Below are 22019 nucleotides of genomic sequence, written 5' to 3'. Positions count from 1 at the left end.
ATCTTCATTTGTAACCACTTCTTTTTTGTGTGTGTTTGTTTGTTTGTTTTTGAGATGGAATTTTGCTCTTGTTTTCCAGGCTGGAGTAAAATGGCACCATCTCGGCTTACTGCAACCTCCACCTCCCGGGTTCAAGCGATTCTCCTGCCTCAGCCCCCCGAGGAGCTGGGATTACAGGAATGTGCCAACATGCCTAGCTAATTTTGTACTTTTAGTAGAGACGAGGTTTCACCATGTTGGCCAAGCTAGTCTTGAACTCCTGACCTCAGGTGATCCACCTGCCTCGGCCTCCCAAAGTGCTGGGATTACAGGCATTGAGCCACTGCACCCAGCTGTAAGCCCTTCTTTTTTAATCTTCATTTAATCGTCAATGTCTTGGCACAGATTCCTAATGCTTGAAGTAAAAGGTTTCAGATGCATTGGTTTCTCAACAGTGTAAACGCAAAGAAAGGGCTGTTGAAGTAGTATTTATTCAAATTGCAAAGCTATTTGGATCACGTTTGTGGTTTCCAGCATGATTTAGTAATAGCCAACACTTACAGAGCACATTCTAGAACATGGTGCTAAGTGCTTTTATTTCAGTTACCTCCTTTGCTCTTCACAATACCCCACAAAAGAGTACTATTATTATCATGATTGTTAAGAATAAAAAGCTGTTATTTAAACTGGTTGAATAATGAGCCCAAGTTCAAATAGTGAGTAAATATTGGAATCAGAGTTTGAACTCGTGCAGTCTGAGTGCACAGCTGCCTGTTCCTCGCTTCCTGACCTGGTCATTTCTGTCCTCTTTCAAAAACCTTGGGTCCTTTGGACTCGTTCTTTCTCCCTACACTCCCATAGCTCTTCAGAATCATCTGCTGGTGTCCAATTCTGTCCCCTTTCATTCACTAAAGGTTTTGGCTCCTTCCTGTCTTTTTTTTTTTTTTTTTTTTTTAAGACAGAGGCTTACTCTGTTGCCCAGGCTGGAGTGCAGTGGCACGGTCTTGGCTCACTGCAACATCTGCCTCCCAGGTTCAAGCAATTCTCCTGCCTCAGCCTCCCGAGTAGCTGGGATCTTACTGTCTTCTTTGCAGAATTTTTTCTTTTTTTTTTGACACAGAGTCTTGCTGTCGCCCAGGCTGGAGTGCAGTGGCATGATCTTGGCTCAGTGCAACCTCTGCTTCCCGGGTTCAAGCGAGTCTCCTGCCTCAGCCTCCCGAGTAGCTTGGACTACAGGCCTGTGCCACCACGTCTGGCTACCTTTTTGTATTTTTAGTAGAGATGGGGTTTCACCATGTTGGCCAGGCTGGTCTCAAACTCCTGATCTCAAGTTATCCGCCCGCCTTGGGCTCCCAACATGCTGGGATTAAAGGCATGAGCCACCACACCCGGCCTCTTTGCAGCTTTTATTTACTCCAGTCTGTCCATCTTCCCTATCCACACTCATGCATTCCTCCTTTCCCTTCACCTCCCTCCTCGCCCAGCTTAGGTTCCATGATCCTCCATTCTAATCATTCTCTTGCAAACACTCTCGATTCCCTTACTCTTTGTCTGTCATTACCGTCATGAAAAAAAAAAAAAAAAAGCCCAACTGTGATTAAACCTAACTTTCCATATCTTCTGGAGAAACTGGCATGTGCCAGCGGGGCGCGGTGGCTCACGCCCGTAATCCGAGCACTTTGGGAGGCCGAGGTGGGCGGATCACCTGAGATCAGGAGTTTGAGACCAGCCTGGCCAACATGGTGAAACCCTGTCTCCACTAAAAATACAAAAAAATTAGCCGGGCATGGCATTGGGCACCTGTAATCCCAGCTATCAGGAGGCTGAGGCAGGAGAATTGCTTGAACCCAGGAGGCAGAGATTGCAGTGAGCTGAGATCCCACTCTACCCTAGGTGACAAGATTGAGACTCTGTCTCAAAAAAAAAAAAAAAAGAAAAAAACAAAGAAACTGGCATGTGAGGCTGGATAGTTTTACTTTCCTTTTTTTTTTTTTTTTTTTGATATGGAGTTTCCATCTTGTTGCCCAGGGTGGAATGCAGTGGCATGATCTCGCTCAGTGCAACCTCCACCTCCCGGGTTCAAGTGATTCTCCTGCCTCAGCCTCCTGGTTAGCTGACACCACAGGTGCTCACCACCATGCCTGGCTAATTTTTGTATTTTTAGTAGAAATGGGGTTTCACCATATTGTCCAGGCTGGTCTCGAGCTCCTGACCTCAGGTGATGCACCCACCTGCCTAGGCTTCCCAAAGTGCTGGGATTACAGGCGTGAGCCACCGTGCCTGGCCCTGGTTTTACTTTCAACTCATGACCTCAGAGCTGAAGGAGCTGCTCAGCGTAACCTGGAAATCCCTAAGAGGCAGCTCACTGGCTTTCAACACTCTTCAGTCTCTCTCACATTTCTCTTCTCTTTTCAAACCTGCCCAACTGTCTCCCTCATCTCACTCTTAGCTGATGACCGTGCCTCAAATTTCACTGAAAAATTGTAATGATTAAGAACGAAATCCAGGGCCAGGCGTGGTGGCTTACTTGTGTAATACCAGCACTTTGGGAGGCCCAGGCAGGGGGATCACTTGAGGTCAGGAGATCGAGACCCGACTGGCCAACATGGAGAAACCCAGTCTCTACTAAAAATACAAAATTAGCCGGGCATGGTGGCGGGCGCCTGTAATCCTAGCACTTTGGGAGGCTCAGGTGGGTGGATTGCCTGAGCTCAGGATTTCGAGACCAGCCTGGGCAACATAGTGAAACCCGATCTCTACTAAAATACAAAAAATTAGCCAGGCGTGGCGGCGTGCACCTGTAGTCCCAGCTACCGGGCAGGCTGAGGCAGGAGAATTGCTTGAACCCGGGAGGCAGAGGTTGCAGTGAGCTGAGATCGTGCCACTGGACTCCAGCCCGGATGACAGGGTGAGACTCTATCTCAAAAAAAAAAAAAAAAAAATTAACTGGGCATGGTGGCACATCCCTGTAGTCCCAGCTACTCGGGAGGCTGAGGCAGGAGAATCGCTTGAACCTGGGAGGTGGAGGTTGCTGTGAGGCAAGATCGTGCCACTGCACTCCAGCCTGGGTGACAGAGCAAGATTCTGTCTCAAACAAATCAACAATCAAACAAAAAAACCCTCACATATCCTCTTTATCTGTCATGTAAAAATACCAAAAAGATACAAAAGTAAAAGATGCAAAACCAAACAGATTCCTCCCTTTTCTCACATTTTCCTATGGCTACATTTTTCTGCTGCTCTTCTCAACATAATTTCTCAAATATTACTCCACTGTTTCCATCTCCAACTTAGTGTTCAACCATTCCAATCTGTCCCCACCACGTCACTGACCTGCATCTGCAAGATAAGCATCGGTTCCCACGTTGTTAATGCAACAAGCACTTCTCTGTCCTCATGTTCTTCACTGTCCTAGTAACACAGAAGACAGCTTCCCACTTTTCCCTTCTTGAAGAACCTCTTTTCTTGGCTTTCATGACGTCACACTCTCCTGGTTTTCCCTTTCTTTATTCAGTCTCTTTTTTAGATATTTAACCTCTGTATGTGGAAGTTTCTCAGGGCTGAGTCCTGGACCTTTTTCTTTTGCTGCAGTTTCTTGGGTGATCCCATCGATTCTTTTTTTTTTTTTTTTTTTTTTCCAGACAGAGTCTCGCTCTTGTTCCCCAGGCTGGAGTGCAGTGGCACCATCTCGGCTCACTGCAACCTCTGTCTCCCGGGTTCACGCCATTCTCCTGCCTCAGCCTCTGGAGTAGTGGAGACTACAGGTGTGTGCCACTATGCCTGGCTAATTTTTGTATTTTTAGTAGAGATGGGGTTTTGCCATGTTGGCCAAGCTGGTCTCAAACTCCTGACCTCAAGTGATCTGCCTTCCTCGGCCTCCCAAAGTGCTGGGGTTACAGGCGTGAGCCACTGCGCCTGGCCTGAACCCATCCACTCTTATGGCTTTAAATACTGTCTGTATGGATGACTTTCAAAATTTCATCTCTAGGCTGGAGCTCTCTCCTCTGTTCCAAGTGCCCATTTGACATTTCTAGTTGCATAACTAGGAACTTCCAATTCCCCAGGTTTTAGCTCAAATTTTACATCATTCAAGAGCCTTTTCCTGACTATAAAACAGCCACCCTCTTCCCTCTCTCCTGCTACTCTGCATTACATTACCCTTTTTCCCTTTGAGCATTTATTCACCATCACAGTTTTTATCTGTTTATTTACGATCTACCTCCTGCATTAGATTGTAATCTCATCCCATCGGACTTTCACTACTTGCCAAGTGCTGTTCAAAGCACTTTATAAGTCTTATCATTTGATTTGTTTATTTTATTTATTTATTTGAGAGGGAGTCTCGCTTTGTTGCCCAGGCTGGAGTGCAGTGGCGCGATTTTGGCTCACTACAACCTCTGCCTGCTTGGTTCAAGCAATTCTCCTACCTCAGTTTCCTGAGTAGTGGAGATTACAGGCGCCCGCCACCATGACCAGCCAATTTTTGTATTTTAGTAGAGGCAGGGTTTCACCATGTTGGCCAGGCTAGTCTCGAGCTCCTGACCTCAGGTGATCCACCCGCCTTGGCCTCCCAAAGTGCTGGGATTACAGGTGTCAGCCATGGCGCCCAGCCAAGCCAATATTAATTTACTTTTTTGACTAGCCATATTAAAAGCTTGAAAAATAAGACAGCTTAATCTCACATTGCTTGTGTTCTATTTTGGTGGAATTCAGAGAAGCCAGTGTTAGTAAACTGATTTTCATCTTACAGTTCCACAAGAAATTCCAACATGATTTGGTAATAAGTACTAATATGTTTCATATGTTTATATTTGTTTAAATGCACCCTCAATACTTACATTTCTTTTTTTTTCTTTTTTTTTTTTGAGACGGATTTTTGCTCTTGTTGCCCAGGCTGGAGTACAATGGAGTGATCTCGGCTCCCTGCAACCTCCGCCTTCTGGGTTCAACTGATTCTCCTGCCTCAGCCTCCCGAGTAGCTGGGATTACAGGCGCACACCACCACGCCTGGCTAATTTTATATTTTTAGTAGGGACAGGGTTTCACCATGTTGGCCAGGCTGGTCTCGAACTCCCGACCTCAGGTGATCCGCCCGCCTCAGCCTCCCAGTGTTGGGATTACAGGCGTGAGCCACCACGCCCGGCCAATGCTTATGTTTCATATTGAAGGGACACACCTCAACACATTTATTTTTGGAAACTGTTAAGCAGATAGAGGAAACGCTGAAAAAATTTCTACCAGAGATATACCAAGAGGTGGGTATTTTTTAAAAAGCAGCTTAAACTAGGTTAGTTAAACATCGGCTTCTAAAAGATCAAAGCTGGATTTCCTCATGGAACAGAACACTCCCAGTTCTCTGAGGTCAGTGGGCAGAGGCTGTAGTTATGGCTGGTTGGCCTCATCTGATGCATTTTTCTTTTCCTTAAACTCAGGATTTGTCCTGCTCTGTAATTGTAATCTCTTTGCCTGGCCTTTGCTTTCGTCTGTGAAGCTGCCACTAGGTAGGTTTTAAGTAGGGAGTAGTATCGTGTAGGTCTAAATAAAAACTAAATAGTTTCATTCTCTTTTTTCCCCATATAGAACAGTTCTGTCAACTGGAGCAGGCAAAAAGAACAATGAACATTTTTGAGACTTTTCTCAAAAATTCATCTTGAGAATGTATTTTCAGAAAATCATGAAGTTTGAATTACTATCCGAATAAAAAAATGATGGCTTCTTCAGAGTGGGGTGTTTTTTCTAGTTAAGAGATTACAATGATATTCCCACATCAGGCTTTTGGTGGCTAGCTTGACATAGGTCTTTGGAAGTAAAATGATTGGCAGCATTCTCAGTTTATGTAAAAGTTTGCGTAAAGACATAGCAGAAAGAACTTGGGTTTTTGGAGTTAGATTTGAGTAGAATACCAGATAGTATACTTATTAGTTTTGTGATAGTAAATTAATCTGACTCAATTTTTATAAAACGGTGATTGCGATTAACTGAAATCACAAATGTAAAATAGCAAATGCTCAACAAAAAGGCCCTCCTGTTTTTTGATTTTAGGTGATTTCCTTTTAACACCTGATTAACGGCAAAGGTTGACTTGATTTAGGATGAGAAGGATTTATTATATTTATTAACAAAGAGGTAAAGCTTTTTTCTTTTTTTTTTTTTTTTTTGAGACATAGAGTCTCGCTCTGTTGCCCAGTCTGGAGTGCAGTGGTGCTATCTCGGCTCACCGCAACCTCTGCTTCCCGGGTTCTAAGTGATTCTTCTGCCTCAGCCTCCCGAGTAGCTGGGATTACAGGCACTCGCCACCACATCTGGCTAATTTTGTATTTTTAGTAGAGACCGGGTTTCACCATGTTGGAGCCAGGCTGGTCTGGAACTCCTGACCTCAGGTGATCCACCAGCCTCGGCCTCCCAAAGTGCTGAGATTACGGGCATGAGGCACCGCGCCAGCCAGAAGTAAAGCTTCTTAAGGTAATCCGACGAAATGGAAAAAGGAAACCTTGAAGAGAAGCGTGGGTGGCTATCACCAATATGGTATTTGGGGCAGTTCTCATAATTGTTTATCAATGCTGCAGAATAGCAGTATTCATCGTTCTCTTTTACTATCCTTTAAATGACTGACCTATGTGTAGTGTATAAAAAATTTATATTTTTAAATACAGGAAGCAGCAACACTCAGTATGAGAGGATAATTTGCATGCTGAGTAAATGGGGAAGCAAACAGTAAATAGAGGCAAATGGGCAAAGGTTGAGCCATAGGGAACCTAGACTTGCCTGAAGTATTTGTGCTTGGTAGTAGTTCATTACGTGGGCTTGGACCCCAGGTGGAGCCCCCTCAAGTCAAGCAAACGTCAAGACCAGTTTCGCACCCTTTTTCCTCTAGCTCCGGACCAGCCAGAGCCACCTACTCGGATCATATTGGCAGAACCCAGTACTGTTTCAAGGCCAGATGCACCATTTCAGCAATTCAGGAGGAAATAAGCAGTGTGGATAAACTGATACCCATTTTTGAAAGTCGGCCTGGGTTCGCATTCAGAAGAAATATCGACGCTAGCCATTTTTTTTTTTAAATGGGTGATTTGATAACTCAGGGAGGTCTTGCCACTGTAATTTTTAAAAATTTGCTTGCTAGAACCGGGTACTTTCTAAGAAGTGTATGGAAAAAGCCTTGATTCTTCGCTCTGGGTGGTTTTTACGTCGAACATCTAGAAGGGCTTCTGGAAATCCCCCCCGCAGGACTTTCGATGTCTTTTAGGGCATTCTTAAAACTAGACCCATTCCTAAGCGACTCCCACCTCCCAAACAAGCCATATGCTTTAGTTTCTCCAGTTTCCAATTTTCTAAATCTTCAACGTCTCCCCTCGAATTAGTCCAATCAAACTTTCTCTTCTTAGACCTCTTCCTTAGGTTCGCACCAGGAAACTCCCAGGAGAATCACGTGGCCTGGCTTGTCCTTAATGGCGCTCCGTAACCCTCCCACTATTCCACCACCCTTCCTCGCCTCCCGTGAGCTCCGCCCCGCCCCATTCGCGCTTCCCACCCCCATCCCCCGCGAAGCGCCTGCGCCTGCGCAGCTCCAATTCAGGAGCTTTCCCTTTCCTGGCGACCAATCCACTTCCTGCCTCGGGTCCTCGGAACACTCCACCCCTCCGCTGTGGCCCTGATTTGAGGTACTGGTAGTGGCTACCTTACGCGTTGCCTGTCTGAAAAATTCGCTCTTCTCATAGACTGGAGAATTTGGAAGAACCGTTAAGTGGGTGGCACTCACATGAGCCTTTGCCCCGGATCCGCCACCCCAGAGTCAAGCCGAGGGCATCGTCATGCAGCGGGGAAGACGATCAGGACTGTTTTTAATCGGGCAGTCGCGTGGACGGCCTTTTCCCTCTCGCCTCCTTCCGCCCCGCCCCCACTCTCAGCCCGGCCGCGCTGGTGAGTGGCGGGCGGGAGGGCCGGCGGGCGGAGGGAGGAGGGGGAGCTGAGGGAAGGCGGGCCCTCGGCTGCGAGATAGGTGGGGGGAGGGGAGGGGAGAGCCCGAGCGCTGGAGTTGGTGCTGGGAAACCCGGGGCTAATGTTGACAACAGGCTCGAGGTGAGTCCCGGGGATCCTCCTTCCCCTCCGCTCCAACGATCGGGAGGAAACGGGGCTGGGGGGCACCGGCCTAGACTCCTACTCCCTGGGGGACCCCAGAGGCGACTCCACACTCCAGCTCTCCGGGGTCGGCGAGCAGTGGAGGGACCGCGGGTCCGGCGTCGTTCTCCTCAGACTCCCTGTCTCCGAGGCTCCCATCAACGCGGGAGCCCCCGGGCCGGGCCATGCTTGGGGGGCGGTGGAGGAGGTGCCTGCCCCACATGCCTGGGCCGGGCCTCGGGGCTGGAGGCGGGGAGCCCGCGGTGGAGGGGCGAAGGTGTTCGGGGGCGTGGAGGAGAGCGAGGGGAGGTCGGGGGAAGCTCCTCGAGAGCCGGGAGGGAAGCGAGGGCGAGAAAGTGGGGAGGGCGCGTGTGTGGGAGGCTGCGGAGTGGGGAGACCGGCCGGGGAGGCTTCTGTGGCGAGGGAGTGTGGGGCGAGAAGTTGGGGTTGGGGCAGCGACGGTCCGCGAAGGTGACCGTGGATACCTGTGGGAAAGGGAGTTGTGACGGGGAAGTGTGGTGGGTGTAGAGGTTCCTGCACCATCAGAGCAGGGGTTTGTAGGAGAGGTGTGTGTAGGGGAAGGGGCTTGGGGTGTATCTGGGGATGGTGGGCATGGGCTGTTTGGTTGACTTCCTTTTAATTACATAGGCTGGTTGATTCTTCACTTTACCTTCACCTCTTCAAGGCTCCAAGCACTCTCTTCTTGCTAGGACTGTTGGACTAAGGAAGTGATCACAGGATATTTGGTCCCCAGGTTGGCAGAGCAGAGCCAGCTGGGTCCACGCTGGGGTGATCGGACCTTCAGGTCTCTTGCTCTTCTTAGAGGACTTACACGACACGAAGTGATGCATCAGATCAAAGTGAAGCCCTCACTGACGCTTTTATCTCATTTCCATAGTTCTTAGGTGTTCCTTAACATCGTCAGTCTCCTCATTTGTGAGCTGGTACAATTTCTAACAGTTCTTAACACGTCCTTTATACTAAGGATGTTGTTTAAAAAATAAAGTCAGAAACTGGGAGATAGTGTTCCTGTGCTGTTCTGTCCTTACAGCATTTTGAATAAGAGAATTGAAAGGTAAAACCGCATTCTCTCACTCTGGGGTGTTTTCAGAGCACTCTGATTGGGATTTCATACATAATCCATATGGTACTTTGCAAGGGAATGTCTTTAAAAGGGAAACACCCCCTTTTGTGCCCTCTTCCCCCCAATACACTCCATTGGTACTTTTGCTAGTAAATTAGTTTTACTTTCTTTTGGAGGTTCAGAATATATTTAGAATACCAAATAAAATATACAGTTCAAGTGACAGGACACTATTTTGGGAGCTAGGAAGGTGGTTTTAAAGCATGGTTTCCTTTTAAGGGTAGTCTGAATATAATTGTATTCAGCAAACTAATTTGTAACAGCTAATCGGATTCCAGTGAAAAGATCACGACTTTTTCTCCTTACTATCTTGAGAAAGGACCTATTTCAAATTGTATTTGGACTTGAAAAACTTTTGGAAACACTTTAGATGAAAAGTTTGGCTGTTAAAGCTTGAAGTTATTGAAATAAGAATTTTAGCATTTTATTAAATATCACTTAGTGCTCAGTTTTTTAAGTCGACATAAAACAAACGTGTATTGAGGTGAATCATGGTGTTTATATATTTTATTCGTTTTAGTGTAGGTAGTGAAAAAGAGCACTGGGTAGTGAGTGTTGGTCCAGCCACGGAAACTAGCTGTACTTGTAATCTTGGGGAGGTGACTCTGCTGCTATCCTTGGAATGTAAAAATTGAGGATAGAAGTAGATAAGATCTAATAGTCTTTATCTGACTTTACAAATCTTTCATTGTATGCTGAACTTCTCGGTGTTCTTTGTGACAGAACATTTATTAATGCCTCCCTCATGCTAGTTACTATGCTAGAATTTTAAGAACTCTACAAGATAGATAGCAGTATATCCATCTTACTGATAAATATGTGGACTCAGAGAAGTTGTTGCCTGATTTCTGTAGCTATCAGGCTGTAGAGTTGGGATGCAGATTTAAAATCAGTCCGACTTCCAAGCCCATGTATGTCGTTTTCACAAGTTGCATTGCTGCCTCTTCATGAACTTCTAGATTTTTGTCTTATTTTTTTGTTTGCAGAAATTTAGTTCCAAGTATACTTTGGGTGTATGCTTGTAATGTAAGGATGAAGTGGCTGAAAGAAGATACCAGTATCAGGACTTAAGGGTTTTATGGATAATCTGTTTTATTATGCTCTAGGGTACAGTCTAATCCTTTTTTTTTTTCTTGAGGCAGAGTCTTGCTCTGTTGCCTGGCTGGAGTGCAGTGGCGCCATCTCGGCTCACTGCAACCTCCGCTTCCCGGGTTCAAGTGATTCTCCTGCCTCAGCCTCCTGAATAGCTGGGACTACAGGCGTGTGCGGCCACGCCCAGCTAATTTTGGTATTTTTAGTAGAGATGGGGTTTCACCATGTTGTTGGCCAGGATGGTCTCGATGTCTTGACCTCGCGATCTGCCTGCCTCGGCCTCCCAAACTGTTGGGATTACAGGCATGAGCCACCGTACCCAGCCCCGAGTCTAATTCTTACATGCCTACTATAGCTTTATTTCATATACTAAGTACTTAAAATTTAATGAACAAATGAATCTTATTAAAGAGTCATAAAAGTTTGGGACTTTGTTGAACTAATAAATGATGATCTTTGTAATTTGTCAGATACTACATGAATTTCTTAATCTTTTCTTTGAAGAATTTAAGATTTTATTTTATCTGTAGAATGAGACATAAGGCCAGCCGCGGTGGCTCATGCCTGTAAATCCCAGAACTTTGAGAGGCCAAGGCGGGCAGATACTTGAGGTCAGGAGTTTGAGACCAGGCTGACCAACATGGAGAAACCCCATCTCTACTAAAAATACAAAATTAGCCGGGCATGGTGGCACATGCTTGTAATCCCAGCTACTCAGGAGGCGGAGGCAGGAGAATGGCTTGAACCCGGGTAGCAGAAGTTGTGGTGAGCCGAGATCGTGCCACTGCACTCCAGTCTGGTGACAGAGTGAGCTCCATCTCAAAAAAAAAAAAAAAAAAACATGAATTGTAAGTTCTGATGCCATTCTTTGTAGATTCCTGTGGTCCTGAAATGTTACTTGTTGATGTGTCACATCAGAAAATGTGAAATCTATATAAACTTTTTTTCATTTAATGATTAATATCCCTCAATAAGATCATGTTATTACCTTAGATATTAAATTGTCCCCATATGTTTCAGCCAGAGTCTGCTAAAAGTTAAAAAAAAAATTATATGAGAACTGCTTAACCATTATGAAGGATTCTTTCTAGTCTTGAGATTCATAATTCTATGGGTTGCTATAGTCAGTATTTACAAGCAAGTCTCCCATCTCACAATTTGGTACTCTTAGGATTCTTTGGTTCAGAGAATGGGTTCAGATTCCCGTTCTGTCACCAGCTGTGCAGGCCTTGGTCAAGTTACTTGGTCAAGTCTCAGTTTACTCATTTATAAAATAGGGAAAATAATACCCACCTCATAAAGATTTTAGTATTAAATGAGATAATATATGTAAAATGTTTAGTATGGTACCATGAGTAGTGTATTAGTATTATAGTCTCTTTGAAAGTTTGCTTGCTTTAAGGCCATGATGTTTTCACATTAAAGTTGGATATTTAATTGAAAATGTATAAGAATCAATAACTACACTTCTAGATAATAGAAATGCTGCCCAGGTATAGTGGCTCATATCTGTAATCCTAGCACTTTGGAAGGCCGAGGTAGGAGGATCCCTTGAGCCCAGGAGTGTGAGACTAGCCAGGGCAACGTACTGAGACCTTGTCTGTATTTTATTAAAACAGTTTTTTTTTTTTAAGTAAAACAATAGATAATATAAATGCTAATGTTGTCTTGGTGTAGAAATGCTTTTTATTTTTTTGTTGTTGTTTTTTGTATTTTTGAGGCGGAGTCTCCGTCTTTTGCCCAGGCTGGAGTGCAGAGGCACTATCTCGGCTTACTGCAGCCTCCGCCTCCCGGGTTCAAGCGATTCTCTTGCTTCAGCCTCCCCAGTAGCTGGGATTACAGGCACCCTCCACCATGCCTGGTTAATTTTTGTATATTTAGTAGAGACGGGGCTTCCCCATGTTGGCCAGGCTGGTCTTGAACTCCTGACCTCAAGTGATCCACCTGCCTTGGCTTCCCAAAGTGCTGGGATTACAGGAATGAGCCACGGTGCCCAGCCTGCTTTTTCATATATTAAAGGTAACTTGTGTGTGTGTGTGTGTGTATGTGTGTGTGTGTGTGTGTGATGGAATCTCACTCAGTCGCCCATGCTGGAGTGCAGTGGCACGATCTCGGCTCACTACAACCTCTGCTTTCTGGGTTCAAGCAGTTCTGCCTCAGCCTCCCCAGTAGCTGGGATTACAGGCGCCTGCTACCATGCCCAGCTAATTTTTGTATTTTCAGTAGAGATGGGGTTTCACCATGTTGGCCAGGCTGGTCTCGAACTCCTGACTTCAGGTGATCCGCCCACCTCAGCCTCCCAAATTGCTGGGATTACAGGCATGAGCCACCACACCCAGCCCCTAATGACGATTTTAAAAATAGGACCAACAGCTTTTTTGTGGTTGTTCTGAGTTTTACCAGTGGGGTTAACTACAGCTTTTAGGTGTCACTGTCAAAATAAATGCATAGAACAAGGGAGTAAACAAGACTAAATATTTAAGGATACTATTGCTTTTAATTAAAAAAAACGAAGGGCTGGCCGGGCACTGTGGCTCATGCTTGTAATCCCGCACTTTGGGAGGCCAAGGCAGATGGATCACTTGAGGTCAAGAATTCAAGCAGCCTGGCCAATATGGCGAAACCTGTCTTTACTAAAAATACAAAAATTAGCTGAGTGTGATGTGTGATGGCACACACTTATAATCTCAGCTACTTGGGAGGCTGAGGTGGGAAGATCACTTAAACCCGGAAGGTGGAGGTTGCAGAGAGCTGAGATCGCACCACTGCATGCACTCTAGCCTAGGCAACAGAGCGAGACTCAAAAAAAAAAAAAAAAAAAAAAAGAAAAACAAAAACACTAAGTCTCAAAAACACAATGGCTCATGCCTGTAATTCCAGCACTTTGGGAGGCCCAGGTGGATGGATCACTTAAACTCAGGAGTTCGAGACCAGCCTGGTCAACGTGGGGAAATCCCATCTCTACTAAAAATACAATTACCTGGATGTGGTGTTGAGCACCTACTGTTCCAGCTACTTGGGGGGCTGAGGCAGGTGGGTCACTTGAGCCCGGGAGGTCGGGACTTCAGTGAGCTGTGATTATGCCACTGCACTCTAGCCTGGGCGACAAAGTGAGACCCTGTTTCAAAAAGAAAACATAAAACTAAGAAATTTAGGTAATTTTCTACTTCTAAAATAGAATTTTGATTTTCTTTTTTTCTTGAGGCGGAGTTTTGTCCTTGTTGCCCAGGCTGGAGTCCAATGGCTTGATCTTGGCTCACTACAACCTCCGCCTCCCGGGTTCAAGCCATTCTCCTGCCTCAGCCTCCCGAGTAGCTGGGATTACAGGCATGCGCCACCACACCCATCTAATTTTGTATTTTTAGTAGAGATGAGATTTCTCCATGTTAATCAGGCTGGTCTCGAACTCTCGACTTCAGGTAATCCACCTGCCTCGGTCTCCCAAAGTGCTGAGATTATAGGCATGAGCCACTGTGCCCGGCCGAATTTTGATTTTCTTATATACAACTCTTAGATAATTTAGGAATTAAAACGTGAAACACCGTGCCTAAAAGAAATTAGACAACTAGTTCTGAGTAGAGAAATATATTTTTAGAAAAGAAAAATTCAGAGTTTTCTTGCAAAGTATAGTTTTTTGTTCCACAGTTACTTTCGGTTAACTATAAGCCTGTACTATAGGCCAATGCTATCCAATAGAACTTTCTGTGGAAATGTTCTGTATCTGCCCTGCTGTGTATGGAAGCCGTTAGTCACATGTGGAATTGAGCACTTGAAATACAGATACTGACTGAAGAACTGAATTTCAAATTTTATTTAATTTTAATTAATTTACATTTAAGTAACCACATATGACCAGTGTAGCAGTTTTTGGGTGATAATTTTTTCTCCAACGGATATTTAGCAATGTCTGGAGTTATATTTAGTTGTCAAAATGAGGGAGGAGCTACTTGTATGCACTGCATAGCAGGCAGGGACACTGCTAAACCTCCTACAGAGCACGTGGTGACCCCTTCCCTCTAAAACCAAAGAAGTATTTTGCCCAAACTGTCAACGGTGCTGAACTTTAGAAACCCTGGGCTAATAGCTACTCTGTATTGACAGATATAACACAGAACATATGGATTTTAGGTTCATGTTTATTTATAAATTAACTTTAACTAATACAGATGAAGTTAAAAGTCTAGTTTGAGATAACAGTTTTTGTATCTGAAAGTTTGATGGTAAGGTTAGAGCAATGAAGTGAGATTCGTGAGTCCGCTGTTCTGTTTTGTCCGTTGACATATAGGAGGCAAGGGCTTATTTTTGTTTCCTTTCTCAGCTGAAATACTAACATTGAATATTATATGAAATAGTGAACCACCATCTTTCACGGTTGTCAAATGCTAGGGTTAAAGCTGACTCAAAATGTTCACAGATACATTCTGAAGTATTTACAATTAAATGACATATTGTTTTGGAGTTGATAGTAGCTGAATCTGAGTGATGGGTACGTGGAGGTTCCTTATATTATGCTCTCTACTTCTGTCTGGGCTTTGATTTTTCCTTGTAAACAGTAAAAAACAAGTACTTAGACATAGGCCTAACTAATAATGATAGGATGTGGAATGTGACGAATAACTTATTTTGTCACAGAAATAGTATTCATTTTACATGCCTTTATTTACGCTTTTACAATTGCCAAGGTGCATTAATATGTTCTGTTTAAAAAAATAGTGTGATATCATTTTAAAAAGTCACTGCATCTATGGTACTGACATTCTTTCCCTCTTACAGATTGTCCTGGGTCACATAATGCCAGCTGAGCGTAAAAAGCCAGCAAGTATGGAAGAAAAAGACTCTTTACCAAACAACAAGGAAAAAGACTGCAGTGAAAGGCGGCCAGTGAGCAGCAAGGAGAGGCCAAAAGACGATATCAAGCTCACTGCCAAGAAGGAGGTCAGCAAGGCCCCTGAAGACAAGAAGAAGAGACTGGAAGATGATAAGAGAAAAAAGGAAGACAAGGAACGCAAGAAAAAAGACGAAGAAAAGGTGAAGGCAGAGGAAGAATCAAAGAAAAAAGAAGAGGAAGAAAAAAAGAAACATCAAGAGGAAGAGAGAAAGAAGCAAGAAGAGCAGGCCAAACGTCAGCAAGAAGAAGAAGCAGCTGCTCAGATGAAGTAAGGCAGTTGATCGTATTTATTGATGTGAGGGAATGGGAAGATTGGAATATTTTGTGAAAAAAACATTATTTGAAATGTAGCGTCCTGGGTGCAGCTCTTTAAGAATTGGGAGTATCTTAATTTACTTGTTCTGTTAGTTTCACTGACTAGAGGCATGCTTAAGGTGCGTTAATTATTCAAATTAAATAATAGTAACAATCTTTAATGAGTACTGTTTGAGGTTCTGGGTAATCTTTTTTTTTTTTTTTTAATTAATTATTTATTTATTTATCTTGAGACGGAATTTTGCTCAGTCGCCCATACTAGAGTGCAGTGGCGCCATCTCGGCTCACTCCAACCTCCGCCTCCTGGGTTCAAGTGATTCTCCTGCCTCAGCCTCCCGAGTAGCTGAGATTACAGGCACCTGCCATCATGCAGCTAATTTTTGTATTTTTGTAGAGATGGCGTTTCACCATGTTGGCCAGGCTGGTCTTGAGCTCCTGACCTCAGGTGATCCGCCCACCTCAGCCTCCCAAAGTGCTGGGATTACAGGTGTGAGCCATCGCGCCTGGCTGTTTATTTTTTAAAGACTTTTCTTCATACAAAATTAGTCAGGCATGGTGGCGCGTGCCTGTAGTCCCAGTTACTCGGGAGGCTGAAGTAGGAGAATTGCTTGAACCTAGCAGGTGGAGGTCGCAGTGAGTGTAGATTGTGCCATTGCACTCCTGCCTGGGTGACAGAGCAAGACTGCACCTCAAAAAAAAAATAATAATAATAATAAAATAAAACTTTTTTTCATGGTGTGATAATACTCCATTTTTAAAAAAAATGGAAACCCTTTAGTTGGCTGATGTTTGTTGAGTTCTTATCTATCAGGCGTTGTACAGAATATATTAGCATCTATCCTTAGGACAATCCCAGTGAAGTGAGTTTCATGATCCTCAGTTTACAGATTAATAAAATGAAGCTTAGGGAGGGTAAGTTGCTTAAGGTCACAGCAAATAGTAGAGCTGTTGGGATTTAAAGCTAGGTTGGTCTGACTTTAAAACTTTTGACTGTTCATTAAGCACAATTCCACAGTGCCTTCCATTCTTATCTTTATTTAAATCTATTTTTAAGCTTGTAAATCTGTGCAAGTAAATAATAAACTAGTGAAAAATGTAGTTCTTATAGGAGAAACACCAGAAATGCATCAGCAGTGACTACTGTTGAATAGTATAAGCTCTTCTCTAAATATAAAACTTATTAGGCCAGGCATGGTGCCCAGCACTTTGGGAGGCTGAGGCAGGATTGGTTGAGCTCAGGAGTTCAAGACCAGCCTGGGCAATATAGCGAGACCCTGTCTCTGTGAAGAAAAATAAGGGAAAAAAAAATAAGGGAAAGAAAAATAAGGGAAAGAAAAATAAAAAGAATATATATATTTATTTTTTAATTAAAAAAAATTTTTTTTAATTTAAGAGGGCAACTTACCCTTTTAAAGCTTCATTTTATTGATCTCTAAAATGAGGCTTGTAGAATTTAACTTCATTGGTACTGTCTTAAGGATATTTGCTAATACATTTTGAACAGTGCCTGGTAACATAGCAAGAGCTCAACAAACTCCAGCCAGGCTGGAGTGTAGTGGTGCAATGCCAGCTCACTGCAGCCTTGACCTCCCAGGCTCAACCCATCCTCCCACCACATCCTCCTTGGTAGCGGGGACTACAGGTGCATGCCACCACACCTGGGTATTTTTGTACTTTTTGTAGATAGAATTTCACCATGTTGCGCAGGCTAGTGTTGAACTCTTGGACTCAAGAAGTCCTCCTGCCTCAGCCTCCCAAAGTGTTGGGATTACAGGCATGAGACACCATGCCTGGACTAAAAAATCATTTTTTGGAAACGGTGTCTTTCTGTTTTGTCTAAGTTAGTCTGTAATTGCTGAGCTCAAGCGATCCTCCCACTACAGCCTCCCTAGTATCTGGGACTACTCCACTGTGCATGGCCAAATATATAATTTGAAAAGCTTTTTGCAAGCACAATTTTGTATAGATCTCTAGAACAGCCGCCTTTCTTCTCAGAGTTGTTCTTTAGGACTTCTACTTTCTTCCCTTTTTTGGGGGGGTGATGGGGGCATTGCTGTTGTTACCCAGGCTGGAGTGCAGTGGCTATTCTCAGGTTCCATCATAACGTACTGCAGTCTCCAACTCCTGGGCTCAAGTGATTCCTCCTGCCTCCTGAGTAGTTGTCATTACAGGCTCGTGCCACCACCCCTGGCCAGGACCTCTTTTAATAAGGAACAGAAGCCTTAGGTCTGCAAAGCTATAGTAGTGCCTAGTTTTGGAATATTCAGAACCATGATTCTTAAGAGATTCTTTTTTTTTTTTTTTTTGAGACAGGGTCTTGCTCTGTCACCCAGGCTGGAGTGCAGTGGCCTGGTCTTGGCTCACTGCGATCTCTGCCTTCTGGGCTCAAGCGATCCTCCCGCCTCAGCCTCTTGAGTAGCTGGGACTACAGATGCATACCACCATACTTGGCTAATTTTTGTATTTTTTGTAGAGATGGGGTTTTGCTGTGTTGCCCAGGCTGGTCTTGAACTCCTGAGCTCCTGGGAAAATTTCAGATATATGCAAAAATAGAATAGTATAGTGAACTAGTCTCCCATCTACCTAGCATCAGTAATTACCCACTTTTTCTCCCTGGAGTATTGTAAAGCATCATAGCGTTTACCCATAAAAACTCCGTTATATATCTTAAAGTGTTTTCAGTGCAGCTGAAAATTGAGTTATTTAATGTGTGTACATATTTTCTTTTCTTTTTCTTTTTTTTTTTTTTTTGAGACAGAGTTGTTTCACTCTTGTTGCCCAGGCTGGAACGCAATGGTGTGATCTCGGCTCGCCGTAACCTCCGCCTCCCAGGTTCAAGCCATTCTCCTGCCTCAGCCTCCCGAGTAGCTGGGATTACAGGCATGCGCCACCACGCCTGGCTAATTTTTGTATTTTTGGTAGAGACAGTGTTTCTCCATGTTGGTCAGGCTGATCTCGAACTCCTGACCTCAGGTGATCCACCCATCTTGGCCTCCCAAAATGCTGGGATTGCAGGCGTGAGCCACGGCACCCGGCCTTGTACATACTTTCTTAAAATGTACTTTCACTGCTCATTTTGTATTTGTGTGTTGCTGGGAGACTTCAAAGAGATACTCAGCTGTCCATGTTCTTAGTGATAGAGGCCACCTTTCTGTTAATATATTGTAGCTTTTAATGGAAAAATCAAATAATTATCTTGTAACTCGGGTGATTATCTCAGAAAGATGAAAATCTACTTTTTTAGAGATTTATAGATATGTGTATAATTTTTTGAGACAGGGCCTCACTCTGTCACCCAGGCTGGAGAGCTATGGTGTGATCATGACTCACTGCAGCTTCAACCTCCTGGGCTCAAGCGATCCCCCTGTCTCAGCCTCCCAAGTAACTGGGACTACAGGCATGTGCCACCATGTCCAGCTGATTTTTAAAATTTTTTGTAGAGATTGGGTCTTACTGTGTTGCCCAGTCTGGTCTTAATTCCTGGGCTCCTCCTACCTCAGCTTCACAAAGTGGAGATTTAAGTTATATATTTTGTTATCTCAAAAACTTCAATAAACTTCAAAATCAGATTGTCACCCCTCACTCCTGCCTATTTTATTACTTCTTCAATTTAAACTTGTTCTGTCTTTTTAGTGAAAAAACAGGTATATTTGTTTTTGGTTATTCTTTTCAGTATAAACTAAGTCTACTAACTTTTTATTAAGTTTCTTATTTGATAGTTGTCTTCTGGTTCCTTTCCAAATTTTCTAAATCACTTGAATTTTTAAGAGCCCAAACCTAGCAAGGTACTTTGTTAAAGGTTTGGCTAGTGTGCTGAGTATGGAAAAACAATATCTAACGTTGCAAAACTTTTTTTTTTTTTGAGACGGAGTCTTGCTCTTTTGCCCAGGCCAGACTGCAGTGGCACTATCTCGGCTCACTGCAAGCTCTGCCTACCGGGTTCATGCCATTCTCCTGCCTCAGCCTCCTGAGTAGCTGGGATTACAGGCGCCCGCCACTGCACCCGGCTAATTTTTTGTATTTTTAGTAGAGACGGGGTTTCACTGTGTTAGCCAAGATGGTCTCGATCTGGCTAACAGATCTGCCCTCGTGATCTGCCCGCCTCGGCCTCCCAAAGTGCTGGGATTACAGGCGTGAGCCACCGTACCCGGCCTTTTTTTTTGAGACAGTCTTGCTCTGTCGCACAGGTTGGAGTGCAGTGGCATGATCTTGGCTCATGGCAACCTCCGCCTCCTGGATTCAAGCGATTCTCCTGCCTCAGCCTCGCGAGTAGCTGGGACTACAGGAGCGTGCGACCACGCCCTGCTAATTTTTTGTTATTTTTAGTAGAGACGGCATTTCACCATGTTAGCCAGGATGGTGTCGATCTCCTGACCTCCTGATCTGCCTGCCTTGGCCTCCCAAAGTGCTGGGATTACAGGCATGAGCCACTGCCCGGGCCTCAAAACATCTTTAATGCGTTCTTTTATAGTGTAATTCTTTTTTTTTTTTTTTTTTTGAGACAGAGTCTCACTCTGTTGCCCAGGTTGGAGTGCAGTTGCGAGATCTTGGCTTACTGCAGCGTCAGCCTCTGACTCCCAGGTTTAAGCAATTCTCCTGCCTCAGCCTCCCAAGTAGCTGGGATTACAGGTGCCCACCACCACGCCTGGCTGATTTTTGTATTTTTAGTAGGGACGGAGTTTCACCATGTTGGCCAAGCTGGTCTCGAACTCCTGACCTCAGGTGATCCACCTGCCTCCCAAAGTGCTGGGAGCCACCACAGCTGGTCTTATAGTGCTAATTCTTTAAATAATTCTTTGTGTATAATTGTTTTTTTTCTCTTTGCCCATTGCTTTTATTTGTTTCACATTTTATATCCTTCCCAAACATACTATATTTTTCATAGTAGCATTATATGTCTTACCTAGTTAGCTTGCCAGTTGGCAGAATGTTTTTTAATTTTAATCTAGTCAGTATCCTCTGCTCTACGACATTTGTTATCAACCTACAGTACTGGGCTTCTCATTAAGATAATACTTGTTATCGTTAGTCGTTAGTAAAATGTCTTTATGTGTTTTTTTTTTTTTTTTTTTTGAGTCTTGCTCTGTCACCCAGGCTAGAGTGCAGTGGCCCGTTCTTGGCTCACTGCAACCTCTGCCTCTTGGGTTTAAGCATTGTGCCTCAGCCTCCTGAGTAGCTGGGACTACAGCTGAGCGCCATCACGCCCAGCTAATTTTTGTATTTTTAGTAGAGGTGGGGTTTCGCCATATTGGCCAGGCTGACCTTGAACTCCTGACCTCAGGTGATCTGTCTGCTTTGGCCTCCCAAAGTGCTGGGATTACAGGCATGAACCACCATGCCCGGCCAGTAAAATGTCTTTAAAAGTAGTGAAAGGCCTTTTGAATCTTGTAGATTGTTATACTTAGATAATTTTTTTCATTGGCTTTTTACTCTTAGGGGATTTGTGTATAATGCTTCAAAATATAGAGAGTATTTTATTTATTTGTTTGTTTTTATATAGAGAAAAAGAAGAATCCGTTCAGCTTCATCAGGAAGCTTGGGAACGACATCATTTAAGAAAGGAACTTCGTAGCAAAAACCAAAATGCTCCAGACAGCCGGCCAGAGGAAAACTTCTTTAGCCGCCTTGACTCAAGTTTGAAGAAAAATACTGCTTTTGTCAAGAAACTAAAAACTATTACGGAACAACAGAGAGACTCCTTGTCCCATGATTTTAATGGCCTAAATTTAAGCAAATACATTGCAGAAGCTGTAGCTTCTATCGTGGAAGCAAAACTAAAAATCTCTGATGTGAACTGTGCTGTGCACCTCTGCTCTCTCTTTCACCAGCGTTATGCTGACTTTGCCCCATCACTTCTTCAGGTCTGGAAGAAACATTTTGAAGCAAGGAAAGAGGAGAAAACACCTAACATCACCAAGTTAAGAACAGATTTGCGTTTTATTGCAGAATTGACAATAGTTGGGATTTTCACTGACAAGGAAGGTCTTTCCTTAATCTATGAACAGCTAAAAAATATTATTAATGCTGATCGGGAGTCCCACACTCATGTCTCTGTAGTGATTAGTTTCTGTCGACATTGTGGAGATGATATTGCTGGACTTGTACCAAGGAAAGTAAAGAGTGCTGCAGAGAAGTTTAATTTGAGTTTTCCTCCTAGTGAGATAATTAGTCCAGAGAAACAACAGCCCTTCCAGAATCTTTTAAAAGAGTACTTTACATCTTTGACCAAACACCTGAAAAGGGACCACAGGGAGCTCCAGAATACTGAGAGACAAAACAGGTGATTTTCAAATGTTTCTCAGAGTTGAGAATTTATTTTGGAGCTCATACTTAAAAATGTTTAAAGTCTTCATGCCACTGAAAGAACTTATGGAAAAGGGCTCCTTACAGGTGATTTCTTAACATTCCAGGAAAATTTCAAAGTAGAACAGTCTGAGTACTCATGTTTTAATGTGAGTCTACAATAGATTTTGTTTCTGATTT

General features: G+C 43.9%; 1 protein-coding gene across 5 annotated transcripts in view; it reads left to right on the top strand.

Moving 5' to 3' along the window:
- The first annotated feature begins 7558 nt into the window (after positions 1-7558).
- Positions 7559-22019, top strand: part of UPF2 (UPF2 regulator of nonsense mediated mRNA decay) — a 123541-nt gene continuing 109080 nt past the window's right edge. For 2 of the 5 annotated variants that reach the window (XM_054503616.2, XM_063669552.1), the window contains exons 1-3: positions 7622-7899; positions 15107-15489; positions 21037-21816. In XM_054503616.2, coding sequence (XP_054359591.1) covers positions 15125-15489; positions 21037-21816 — 1145 coding nt within the window. In that variant the 5' untranslated portion in view covers positions 7622-7899; positions 15107-15124. Of the gene's footprint in view, positions 7900-7922; positions 8059-15106; positions 15490-21036; positions 21817-22019 lie in introns of those variants that run through there. The other 3 variants (XM_063669553.1, XM_063669551.1, XM_054503617.2) reach the window with 3 other exon arrangements.

This window comes from Pongo pygmaeus, chromosome 8, assembly GCF_028885625.2.
Source record: "Pongo pygmaeus isolate AG05252 chromosome 8, NHGRI_mPonPyg2-v2.0_pri, whole genome shotgun sequence".
Classification (NCBI taxonomy): domain Eukaryota; kingdom Metazoa; phylum Chordata; class Mammalia; order Primates; family Hominidae; genus Pongo; species Pongo pygmaeus.
Note: the sequence above shows the minus strand (reverse complement) of the source record. Positions and strands in the feature narration are given on the sequence as shown.